At 43.4% G+C, this 12,686-nt stretch overlaps 1 protein-coding gene across 5 annotated transcripts in view; it reads left to right on the top strand.

Annotated features, from left to right (window-relative positions):
• Window positions 1–2,021: 2,021 nt before the first annotated feature.
• The window catches only part of atp2b3b (ATPase plasma membrane Ca2+ transporting 3b), a 63,543-nt gene continuing 52,878 nt past the window's right edge, over window positions 2,022–12,686 (top strand). For all 5 annotated transcript variants that reach the window (XM_086160007.1, XM_086160008.1, XM_086160005.1 and 2 more), the window contains exons 1-2: window positions 2,022–2,117; window positions 11,716–12,516. In XM_086160007.1, coding sequence (XP_086016133.1) covers window positions 12,267–12,516 — 250 coding nt within the window. In that variant the 5' untranslated portion in view covers window positions 2,022–2,117; window positions 11,716–12,266. The remainder of the gene's footprint in view (window positions 2,118–11,715; window positions 12,517–12,686) is intronic.

The raw sequence follows: 12,686 nt of genomic DNA on the forward strand, positions 1-12,686 counted from the left end.
AGAAAGGAGATCCCTATGTACTTCAGAATTCATCCAGCTGTTTCTGTCTTTTGTCACATCATCAATAAACACAAGTGAGCCAGTGCCATTGGAAGCCATGCATGCCCATGCCATCACACTGCCTCCACCATGTTTTACAGAATCTGTGGTGTGCTTTGGATCATGAGCTGTTCCAGTTCTCCAAATTTTCTTCTTCCCATCATTCTGGTACAGGTTGATCTTAGTTTCATCTGTCCAAAGAATGCTGTTCCAGAACTGGGGTGGCTTCTTCAGGTGTTTTGGCCTTTCTATTTTTGAGGCTGATTCATGGTTTGCATCTTGTGGTGAACCCTTTGTATTTACTCTCATCTTTATGGTAGACTTAGATACTTATACATCTACTTCCTGGAGTGTTCTTCACTTGTGTTGTGAAGGGGTTTTTCTTCACCATGGAAGCGATTCTGCAATCACCTACCACTATTGTCTTCTGTGGATGTCCGGGCCTTTTTGACTTCAGTGCACTCTTTTTTTTCTCAGAATGTACCAAACTGTTGATTTGGCCACTCCTAACTTTTCTGCTATCTCGCTGTTGGATTTCTTCTTTTTTTCAACCTCAGGATGGTCTGTTCACCTCCAGTGAGAGCTCCTTTGACCGCATGTTGTGTGTTCACAGCAACAGCTGCCAAATGCAAACGGCACACCTAAGATCGACTCCAGACCTTTTAACTGCTTAATTGATGACAGGTTACTGAGGGAAGAGCCCATGCAGCCTTGTTATTTTTTTGCAGCCTTCTGAGTCAATTGCCCAATTACTTTCGGTCCCTTGAAAAAGAGGGGGCTATGTAATAAAGAGCTGTAATTCCTAAACCCGTGCTCCAATTTGAATGTGAATACTCACAAATTACAGGTGAGAGTCTGCACTTTAAATGCATATAATTGTATCCCGAATATGTTTTCGTAAACAGCTAAAATAAAAATAAAAAAATTGTGTCACCGTCCAGTATTTCTGGGCCTCGTTGTATATAGTTAAAATTATTTTCTATACTTTCCATCTATGAATGTAAAATGTACTGCCTACAGCAATACCAACAATGTTTTTAATCACTTTGTTACTTTTATTTTCTTTTATTTTCACTGTTTCTATTGAACCTGTATTTTGAGTATATGTATATGTCTATACGGTGTTGAGTAAAATGTCAAATAAAATATATTGTTGTTATGATTATCGACAACAACAACAACAACAACATCAACACAACAACAACAATAATAATGATAATAACAATAACAACAACAACAACAACAATAATAATAACAATGATGATAATAATAATAATAATAACAATTAATAAATAAAGCTTTGAAAATATATTTCATCACAGAAAAAGAATAGGTAGTCTAAACTCAGATACCCTTCAGCAGATGCGTCCGCCGCGGTGCCCGCTGTCGTCATCACGCACCCGAGTAGTCGGGGGTGACGTAAACAGGAGCCTTCCCGCCTCCCCGTCGCGGATGTTGCGACCAAGCTCCTGTACGCGCGGCTCCTCCTCCTCTGGAGATGTCGCATGAACTCCTCGTCTCTCCGCCGCGCAAGGCTTTTTTTCTCCTCCGTTCCCCCCACTTGCTTTAACACTCCACCGAACCCGGTGTCGGTATCATCATCATCAGCAGCAGCAGCAGCAGCACCGGCAGCAGCGGCAGCCCGCTGCCGTCCAGGCGCACGGACTGCCCCCCCTCCCCTCGTCCTCCTCCGCTCCCCCCGCCCACCAACGGAGGTGTTTAAACCCGGCGCATCCCCCCCTCCCCCTCTCTCCGTCTCTCCGTCTCTCCCTCTCTCTCTCTCTCGCCCCCCCCCCCTCCCACAGCCGCAGAACTCCACCGATCGACCGTCAGGTGACCGCGCGGAGCGGAATATTCATCGGCACCGTCGTAGTCTTTCATCCCCCTGCGCTCCTTCGGACTCCAGGCGACCGGAGGCGCGACAGCCCGACTCTCCCCCCTCCCCACCCGCCCGCCCGCCCCGCCGCATCCCCTCATCCGGTTCGGGACATTCTCCGCTCCACGCACACACAGATTAACGGGGATTCTGCCTCCCCGCCTGCGCGCTGATGCTGATGTCCTTGAGCTCGGCCTGCACGGTGAGTCGGTGAGTGCGTGCGTGGCCGCGTGCGCGACTATTATTTACCCGTTATTATGAGTGGGGGGGGGGGGACGCCACGATTCCCGGATCGCGTGCGAGGGGGCTTTTCACGGGCGTGCGGAGGGTAACCGGGCCTGATGTGTCATCCCGGGCCTCCCAGCTGTGATAGTAGCCTGTACAGGAGGACGTATACCATAATGCCCTGCGCTATGGCACAACGGTGTGTGTGTGTGTGTGTGTGTGTGTGTGTGTGTGTGTGTGTGTGTGTGTGTGTGTGAGCGCGCGAGCACGTGCCCGCGTGCACTGCACACGGTTACATCTCCCTCGTCCGTGCGTGAAGGGCTCCCGACCACCGGTTTTTTCTCCTCATCCGGGCAGCACGCTCGGTCCCGGCGCCCCCCCCCTCCCCTCCCGGTTGCTCGGACCGGAGTGTACAGGGTGCGGGGGATGCGGGGTATCAGCTGCATTGTTAGTGTCGGTCACGGCGCATCGCACCTGCAGCGCCGGTTTGCGGGGGTGTCGGTTTGATCCAGTGATGATCTGTGGCCGGAGGGGACCTTCACACACCGTTCGGCGCCGGGCGGGCGGAGGCAGGCTTAGCGGGCCGGCACTGGCCGGGCCGGTAACCTTGCGGAGGTACGTGGGGGGGAGGTGGTTGTGTGGTGCGGGGAGGGGGAGAGGGGGCGGCGGCGGTGGCGCACCGACTCTCCTTGAATTATTCCAGGCCGAAGCTCCGAGCAGCGAGTCCGGATCGGGATCTCGTTGCCACGGAGGGGGGGGGGGGGGATGCTAGGGCACGTCTGAAGGTGACCGGGAAAGGTCGTTTTGTTGCGGGGGCACTGTTGAATTCCTGCGCGGCGACACGGTCGTGAAGCGTGTGCTTTTCGTGTCGGACAGGTGGTGGGTGGGTGGGTGGGTGGGGACACGGGGAGCCGTGGGTTGCGTGTCTGCACACGTGTGGGACATTTGAGGCGGAAGGTGCAAGTTTTTTTTTTTTTTTTTAATGTCTTTCAAGTCGATCTCCATACCCCAACTTTTCAGCCTCATCATCCAGCTTTCGGTTCACCTTCAATGGCTGCGTCCACTGACTGTCATATTGTGCGTGGGTGTGCGTTATTCCCTCCGGGTGTTACAGGAGTGTGTGTCTGGCGCCCGGCCAGCAGGCAGCAGCCGGATACAAGGCCCTGCCAGAGGTGACCCTGCAGATCCCTGTCAGGACGTGGGCAGGTGGTCCACATTCATCCGTGTTCTGATACCACCTTCTCTTCCCTGTTGTGCTACCTTGACTGTGTGCAGTTGATAGAAAACACACTTATATTATATATCAAAAATATTCGGACTCACATCCGACTTGACGAGGTTCCGCAGGAACGATCCCGTTTTCCACAGCAAATGCTGACCTCCAACTGAGGATGAAAAATGCCTAGAAAAGCGGATAAAGTTCTTTTTAAAAAAAACTCTACCCTCCTTGAAATGTACACACATTTCCTCTAATCCTCAATTTAAAACACAGTCTATTTCCATTACAGCTGTCTGTGTGTCGTCGGCAGATAACGCCACTAAGTAGAACGGTGCAGTATTGTTTAAACTTCCCCCAATTGCAGAAGAGGAAATTCTGTATATTTATTTTATTACGAGACCAAGTGTTTTCATGATTTGCGTGTACCAGTAATGTTATTATCGTTTAAATATCTGTAAAACATTGGAAACAATCAATACTTACTATCCCATTACAGTGACACGGGTCGTTTTGAACGACAGGTTTTAAACCTTTCCTACGCTTCAGTTATTTTATGTTTCTCTCAGTTGTCGGTGAGGTTAGCCGTTTTGTTCCGATAGGTTTCTGTTCCGATTCTGTCCAGAAGAAAAGTCCCAGACGGACACCGAAGAGACAAGAGATCTACATCCCCGGTGTAGAATCAACGAAACTATTTTCTGAATGCGGCTGCGTAGAAAGAAATGTTGCCACTGTGTTTCATACCGCCCTTCTGAATCAGCTAATCCAATTATTATCACAAAACTAAATTGTTATCCCCAGAACTGCAGGGGGCGCTGTAGGTTTATAAGTGACCTTTTATTTTGACCTTTAAATTCTGCATTTATTAGATAAACTAAAGGATTTCATTTTGGTTTTCTTGACCTGGTATCAAACTTAATAGCATTTAACATGGCCTTTGCTGAATTAAACTAACGATACAGCACTAACAATTCCCATATCGCTATCCATCATAGTTTAGTTGAAAATCAATGACAAATGAAAATTAATTAAAAGAGCCTGCGAAAAACGGCAAGAATGACCGAAAAGAAATAGCAGCGATCATGTAATTATCAAGTAATTTATGGAAAACAAATGACAGGTGCAATGAGAGAATGACAGGAAAATGAACAAAGATTGAATAAATAGAGACCAAATTATTTGAAACAACCTATTTCCATGTTCCTACAAATATTTCATGACAGTTATATGACATACTTCATGTAAAGTGACATGTACAGCCCAGCCTCACTCCAAGATCCCCACTGTTTTTGGATGTCATATACTGTCAATCCTAGCCAAAGGCGTAAATGTCCAAATTTCAATACCAATTTTGAGGGGAAATAGTTTGTCTCATTTTTTTAAAATTCATCTTCCAAGCAGAGCATAAAACTCCCGCAGGAATTTAACCAGAGACAAAGATTCTGTGAGCATCAACCTTCCACTCCTTGTGCTTGTTATCATATTTCCAACTTGCAGAATTCCTCCCAACCCAAATTCTTTTTTTTTGTTTTCTTTTTTTAGTCGATCTTCCAACTGACCACCACATAAATCTCCCACCCTCTTATGGGATAGAACAGTCAGGATGAAGTTTCTGCACGGATAATGCGTGAAGTCATGTATATATTTAATATATGTAATTGCTGCCGAGCATCTGCTACCACAACTGCTACTACTGGCACTGGCACTGATGATAATAAATTATTAATATGACTGCTTGTGTTACTAATACTGTTGACATTTATACTACTCCCCCCACCTGCAACAAAAACTATTACAATAGCTACTACAATTATTACTATCACTTATACTGCTACTACTGCAATATCTACTACCACTACTATAACTGCTACAACTTGAAAACATACCTCTTCACCAACCACTACCCCACTAATCACTCTTAGCCCACCCTCACCCCCCTCCCAATATAAAACAACAAAGAAATGACTGTATGTATGTATGTATATGGTTTTGAGATGGCTATCTAGTAGAGTGGTGACTTCTGACTACTGGTACTTTGGATCTTTGGTGACTGAATTGCACTTTTTGTGAGTCGCTTTGGATAAAAGCGTCATGTAATGTAACAACTTTGACTAGTACTAACACCAATGTTACTACCCTATTTACTACTTGTACCACTAAAGATGACAATCACAATGATGATGATGACGATGACTTCGCTGGAACATGAGTTCACGAGCTCTATTTGCCACCAGGGTCCTGATACAAAGATATTGATTGTCCCTCAATCAACATTTGCCGATATAATACTTGACATACTTGTGCTGTCATTTGAGTGTAGGTCACATGGCAGTGATAGAAACTGGAAATACACACGAAAACAAACTTGGAGAAGGTACACACTGAGATGAAGGATTATCCTGATTCAATTAATATTTTGGGACATTTGCCTTATTTTTCCAGATGAAGTTTTTATTTTTTCAATTTCTTGGACATTTTTATTCACCCTCCCCCCTTTTTATGTCGCTTTTAGCAATTATTTCATGTGCATATGCATGAGTGTATCCGGTAATTAATTCGCTAAGATAATTAAAAATGATAGATTTTTTTCTGGTCATTTCCTTGAAAAATTTGAAAACAATAAAATCCCCAAAGGATCATTAAATATCCATAGGTCATCAAACATTCATCTCTGTCTTTCAGTTAATTTTGATTACATTTAACAAGTTTGATAAGTTTACCAGTGAAGCAATACGAAGCAGCAGCAAGAACGGTAAATGTCAAACAGCATTTAAACTATTCTTTCATCTCCTGGATAATTCGAAAACAGAACCGCAGGGTTCAGTAAGAGAGAGAGAGGGAGAGAGAGAGAGAGTTTGCATGTTGCATATTCTGTCGGCAAATGGAAAAGGAATAAGTGTGTATGCTCAGGTGTGCGCGCATATGTGTGTGCATGTGAGTTTGTTCGGCTTTACAGTAGGGACTCTTCTATGGAAACACACAAAAGGAAACTTCACCCGAGGGATGAAAGAGATCGTACGTTCTCCCCCCTTTTTCGAAAGCGGCGTCCTGGATAAATACGCAGCTGGATGGACCGCGGTGACCCTTTCGCGCGACGGTAAAACACGTGTCCGCGCCTTTCGCGCGCAGTGGAAAACGCCGTGACACATGAAGTGTGAACGACGTGCCGTGATGGTGCAAGTGATGCCTCTGGGCGCCACTGTCTTTACTGTATATTTGTCATGGCTCCACCAGGCGGGATAATGCATTTTCTGTGCGTGTGTGTGTGTGTTTTATGTAACGCGCGCGTAACGCTGCACACATCAGAGAGTTGCAGTAAAGGCGGTCAGACCGGAGGAGCTGCTTCCTGCCTGAGCCTCATAACATGAGACAGAATCAGTGAGTGAGAAAGAAATCGCGCGAGTAAATAAATGATCGCGGGAGCAGGAAGCATATAGGCAGGGAAGAGGAGGAAGAGAGAGGGAGAGGAGAAGGGAGGTGAAAGGGTGGGAGGCATGACGTGCGGGAATTTAGAGGCGGTGAGTGTGCGTGGATGCATGGATGGGTGGATGGATGGACGGATGGAGGGATGGATGGAGGAAGATGGAAGAGGGAGGATGACTCAGTCATAACAAACTGCCCGGGTGGGGAGTCACTGCCGGTTCACTCGCGTGTTTTTCAAATGATGAATATTCGAGAGTCAGCAAAATGGAGAGGAGCCTGACGCAGTGAGTCACGTTATCTCACCTTATTGAGTGGCTGCTAATCGATCACTTTGAGGTTATGGAGTTTTTGCGGGAATTATTAACATTTCTCGAATCCAGGGCTAATTGTTGTTAAATTTTTATTGTTTTTAATGGATGAATGGCTTTCGTGGTTCCCCGGACGCCTGCAGGCCTCCCCCCTCCAAAATGAAGTTTGTAACGAGCAAACTAAAGAGAAACGTGACTTTTAGACTGATATTTTATTTTCCCCATGGTTTATATTTAGACAGTTTTAATAAGAAATGTTTTTTTCAAAAAACTTTAACATCTTTTTAAAAATGTGTATAAAATTAAAAAAAAAAAACACTGGTTCATTTAAATCTTGCTCATTCTTATTTGTTTTAAAGGTCAATATTTCATAGACATTGGGTACTTTTGAAGCACATTTCTTGTTGTCTATCTCCATTATAATCTAATTGCAATGTAAAATACATTATTTGATAAAGTTCTAATTAATTTTTCAGTCCTTAAATGATTTTTTCTGCTTACATTGATGCATTTTCTTGGCAGACATTTTTCATCTCAAGATTCTTGAATTTTTGACAGTTCTTCACTTTTGAAAGACTCGTTTCTCATCAATTACCTTAATGTGTTGGCAGTTTAGTGAGCACTCTTCAAAAAAAGAAAAGGAAAAAATACTGAATAACTTTAAAAGAAACTAGAGGTGAATTTTCTTCCATGAGAAGGAAGCAAACATGCAATACAATTTTTTCCCTACATACTTCGTGCCCAAGGGCCTCACGCATCCTTGATCTGGGCCTGGAAGAAAGAGTGAGGCAGAGAGAAGGAGGGAAGAGGAAGTGGTGGTGAGGAGGAGGAGGGGACAGAGACGATGATGAAGCGCCCCACTTGTGTTTTTCCCTGGCACTCACTCTAATGAAAACTAGTCAAACAGGGGAAGCAGAATATGTTGTGTCATGTGTGATGCTAAGAATATTTACTCATGGCTGCCACTAATTGCTCATGTGGGATGAGGGCTGGTTTGGCAGGAGGGGAGCGAGTTGCTGGGCGGAGCCTGAACTCCATCAGCGTCAGATTTATTTGAATTAGATCCGTTGCAGAGATGAGGCGAAATGTTACCGCAGTGATGAGGAAACTGTGCTCCAGCAGGGCACTTAACTTCAGTGGCCTGACAAGCCTGTTAGATGGAACTAATTGGAAGTGTTGCCCTGGTTTCTGCTTTTGTGATGCTGGAATGTTTGACTTCAACAGGAAACTACGTTGATATTAAATGAATACATTGATTTAGATATTGATCGTCAGTGTCATTTTCCACACAGCTGTTAACACTGACACATTATTGATGGCATGGGGATTTAGATTCTTATCAAACAAGTGAATGAAAATGAATGACCAAATGGAGAGAAACAACAGCTTTTAACCTTCTCCAGGCAGATGTTGCAGATTTGCGACAGCCAAATATCAGATTTTTCCTGCAACTACAACTTAATTTGAGCCTGAGAGGGTTAATGTCATTATACTTTCCACTTTAGAGATCCTATGTTTAAGGAAATATAAAAATGCACACGTGGATAAATTTCAATTTGCCCAACATGTGTTTCATAGAAAATAAAGACATTTTCTGAAAAAAAAAAAAAAAAAAAAAACACAATTGTGAAGTGAGGTAAATTTGAATTTTGGAGACAGATGTAGCCTTTTCGTCCAAAAGGTTAGGTTTTCGGTCTTTTTAACTCTCAGATGTAAACACTTTGAAGAGTTTGAGTTGAATATACAACATCAGATCAAGGGAAAGCAGTGACTCATACAGCCCATTTCGACTGCATATTCTCTTTTGTGTATTTACTACCCTTTACAAAATAAAGGTCTATCTTTCCTCCATGGAGGATAAGATAACATATCAAGTATTCAATCAAAGATAGTTGTTCACCCCAAATAAAGACTAGGGATTTCAAGGGAAATAATGGATCCATATTAATAAATAGATTATGCCATTGATGATCTACAGCAATAGATGCGAACGGAAAACATTGCTATATGTTTTCTATCCGTGTCTGTCTTAGCAACAAAAGAAAAATCTGACGATTTCTATGATTTTGATCTCATGCACTTCTGGAAAATGGTCCTTGGAGAAGAGCGTTAACACTGAAGTAAATTACATAATGATCCCTCAGGTGCTTCACTTAATTTTTGGAGTCATCACTTTTTATAATAGGGGTGTAACTGGAGCTTGGCAATAGGGGAATAATTAACATCACGGTACTCACTGAACCTTTTTCAATATTATTAAATACCATTATATCTCCTTAGGTTTGGAAAATCACCTGCACAGAAACGCATTGAGAAACTGAGAGTCTCTGGCGTCAGAAGCAGTAGACTGATTTCAATAAGTGTGAAACGTGTCTGTGTGAAGCCTGAAAGATAGTTGCTAAGATAATCAAACCAGAACTCCATTCAGGAAAAAAAAAATCAAAATTAGTTTCAGTGTCATATCGCTCTCTTGAAGAAAGCAGGAATTCACATTACGTAAGGATCGCCATCATCCCGCTGTCACTTCAGCATTATTTTTTAGTTTTAACAGTAAAAACCCAGTTGAGCTGATATTTTTAATGATAAATCCTCCTCTGACTGAGATCAGTGTGTGTGACATCATTGCGTGACATTGCTGTGTGACATGGCAGCGTGACATCACTGCATGACATTGCTGCGTGACATCACTGCGTGACTTGACCACTTTGCCAGGAATGAAGTTCTGGCTTTGAAAAGTGTCTTGCAATTTCTCATCCTTTTTCTTATTTTAACATGGTAAATATATGAATCACAACATGAACATGAGAATTTTAAGAGCTGTGGAAGAACATGTGATAGAAGAAGGTTAACGCTTACCATAGAATTGCTTACATGCTAAGCTAACTAGCTGGAGGAGGATTTCCTGCTCTGTACTGCATCTTAATACCAAAAAAAGACATCACTCTTCTTTTATGACCAGGATTGTGTCAAATAGGCTCTAAATATATGACAAAAGCCTGGTCTATAATAAATGTGATATTATTGTATCTCCAGTAGAAACACCTGTGTGGGTGAAATAATCCTTTATTATCACAAACACACACATGCACGTACACACACACAAACAAAATCCCACATACACCAGGCTGCTGCTGGAAAATACTCACCAGAAAACCAAATATGTATTAATCCACAGCTAAAATTGTCCCCAGCAGATCCACTACCTACTCCCATGAGTGGGCTTTGTAAAAACCACAGGAAGGAAGACATTAGTGGGCCTTTGTAGAAATTCCTCTGTGTTATTTCTAAAGGCCACAAGCCTTGTAAGAGCTACAAGAAACTACGACACGCTACTAACTAACAGACCTTCCTGCTGTACTTAACTGCTTAATGATTTGTAGGTCATTTATTCATCTTTTTTCTGGAAGTTAATCTGTTGTTAATGTCATTGGGGTTTTCCTATGGAAAAAATGGTCTTCATGAAATATGAAAATCACTTAATTCACTGAATTAGACTGATAATTGGTTGTTATATTGTGGTGTGGCTGCTGACGCATTCCCTCTGAGGTTTTCAATTCATGTATTACCCCGTTGAAATATTATTTGCATACTTTTATGATCATCTCCCATGAGCTGAAATTCAAACCTGATAGAAAATGTTATAGTCTTGGCTAAATGCATGAAATTGTATTTAGTTTGATAACCACAACAGTGTTGATATGCGTCTGCTTGAGGGCTTCAGCTACAGATTATTCTTATTACCCGTTAATCTGCTGACACATTTCTCAGTGATACATTTCTTCGCGTCTGCTAAAAGTAGTACAATAAAGAAGTTGCTAATTTTCTGTGTATTAAAGCAACAGATGAAACCCAAAAAGAATGTTACATTTTTTATGCCTTGAGTTTGGCATCTTGGCTTAAAAAGATATGGTTTTTAAGTACAACCTGTTTTATTTTTTTATGTTCCAAAGTGGCAATAGAGTGACCCTGCTTACATACTCGAGTCAGCCAGAAGTCTCTATATTTGCACAGGAACCACTGTGATCTCCTTTCATTACATTAATAAATTGTAAATTTATATGAAATCGTAAATTATATTTTTTTTCTGCGGGATTTTGTGATGAAGAATGAAGTAGCTGCCATGCTCCATCCTTCAGCTAAGTTCTTCATGTTAATGTGCAGTCTTATGATCCACAAATAGTTGGGAAATAAAATACCAACATGCACACTATTTTCCTTACTTAGGGCTTTGATTTGAATTCAGATGCATCCGAGAAATGTATTTCTTCAAAATGAACACTAGTGAGCGCTGTGTCTGTGTAAAGCCACGTCAGAAGACCAAAATTCTGCTATAGCCCTAAGAATAACTACATGGTGTTGATGAAGGCTTGAGAGCATAAACCCTCCAGAAAAATTATTGCCATGTGATAAATTGAGTGACATAGTAGCTACTCCCCGGGTAGTCGCCCCCTGCTGGCCATCAGAGGAGAGCATTGTACTTTTTTCTTTCATCATGTGATTGGTTTCGTCATATCTACTTACACATCACATACAAACCCAACACTGTCATTGTCTAAACCAGGTCATTCCGTTGTTTAAAGTTAACCAAGAATTTTTCTTTTCTCATCCACTTACTTGTCCTCTCATAGGTCCCGGTGGTGCAGCTGTAGCCTCCCCTGAAGGGCGTCCACATCTTGTCTGAGTAATCAGGTACCCTCTCTGAGAGCCCCTCTCACCACCTGTCCATCATCCCTTCATCTATTCCCCGGTATGTCCATGGACCGGCCGTGAACCTGGAGGAAGGGGGACAGAAACCAGGAAAGAGCCTAGTCCCAGCAGAGACAGGAGGAGAAAGCTGGATTCGCTTAGACGTCACACCTCTGAAGCACCACTGCTCTCTGTCCTTCACTCCCTCCACCCTCCTCCTCCTCCAGTGATGGAGAATTAGAGGAGTAGTGGAAGGCTAGGCTAAAAACTGCAAGGAAAACACCAAACACTACCACCCTGTCCTTACCCTTGAATTCAAAAGAAAGGGTCAGGCCTCTCATTATAATCACAACATTTCATAAGGAAACCTAGAGCTGAGACTCTGGCTGTTGAGCACATGAACAACCTTTCACTCACCAAAGGAGAGGGACACTGAGCCTGGGACTGAGAGGGGAGTGAAGGGAGGACAGAAGCAGACGCACACTTTTCCGACATGTCAACGACAGCAACGATGGGAGAAATGGCAAATAGCGCTGTGGAGTTTTATCCCAAAGGTACTCGAGCCGGGAGCAGAGGAGGAGGGAGGGCGGATGGAAGCAACTCCGGGGGAGAGTTCGGGGTCACGGTGAAAGAGCTGAGGGAGCTGATGGAGCTCCGGGGGGCCGATGCCCTGCAGAAGGTCCAAGACAGCTATGGAGACACAGAGGGACTCTGCCAGAGACTACAGTCCAGCACCACTGACGGTGAGTGGGGATGGATGAATAATGAAGGAGCAGATGGGTGGATGGATGAACGCGTGAGAGCACACATTTATAAATAGGCTGGGTGCATGAGCGGTCACATGAATGGATGAGTGGAGTTGGATCGCTAATCATGCTCCAAATCATCATCTGCCTTCAACAAATAACCCAAA

This window comes from Fistularia commersonii, chromosome 14 (assembly GCF_037954325.1).
Source record: "Fistularia commersonii isolate RoL2024-O1a breed Wild chromosome 14, RoL_Fcom_v1.0, whole genome shotgun sequence".
Lineage (NCBI taxonomy): Eukaryota > Metazoa > Chordata > Actinopteri > Syngnathiformes > Fistulariidae > Fistularia > Fistularia commersonii.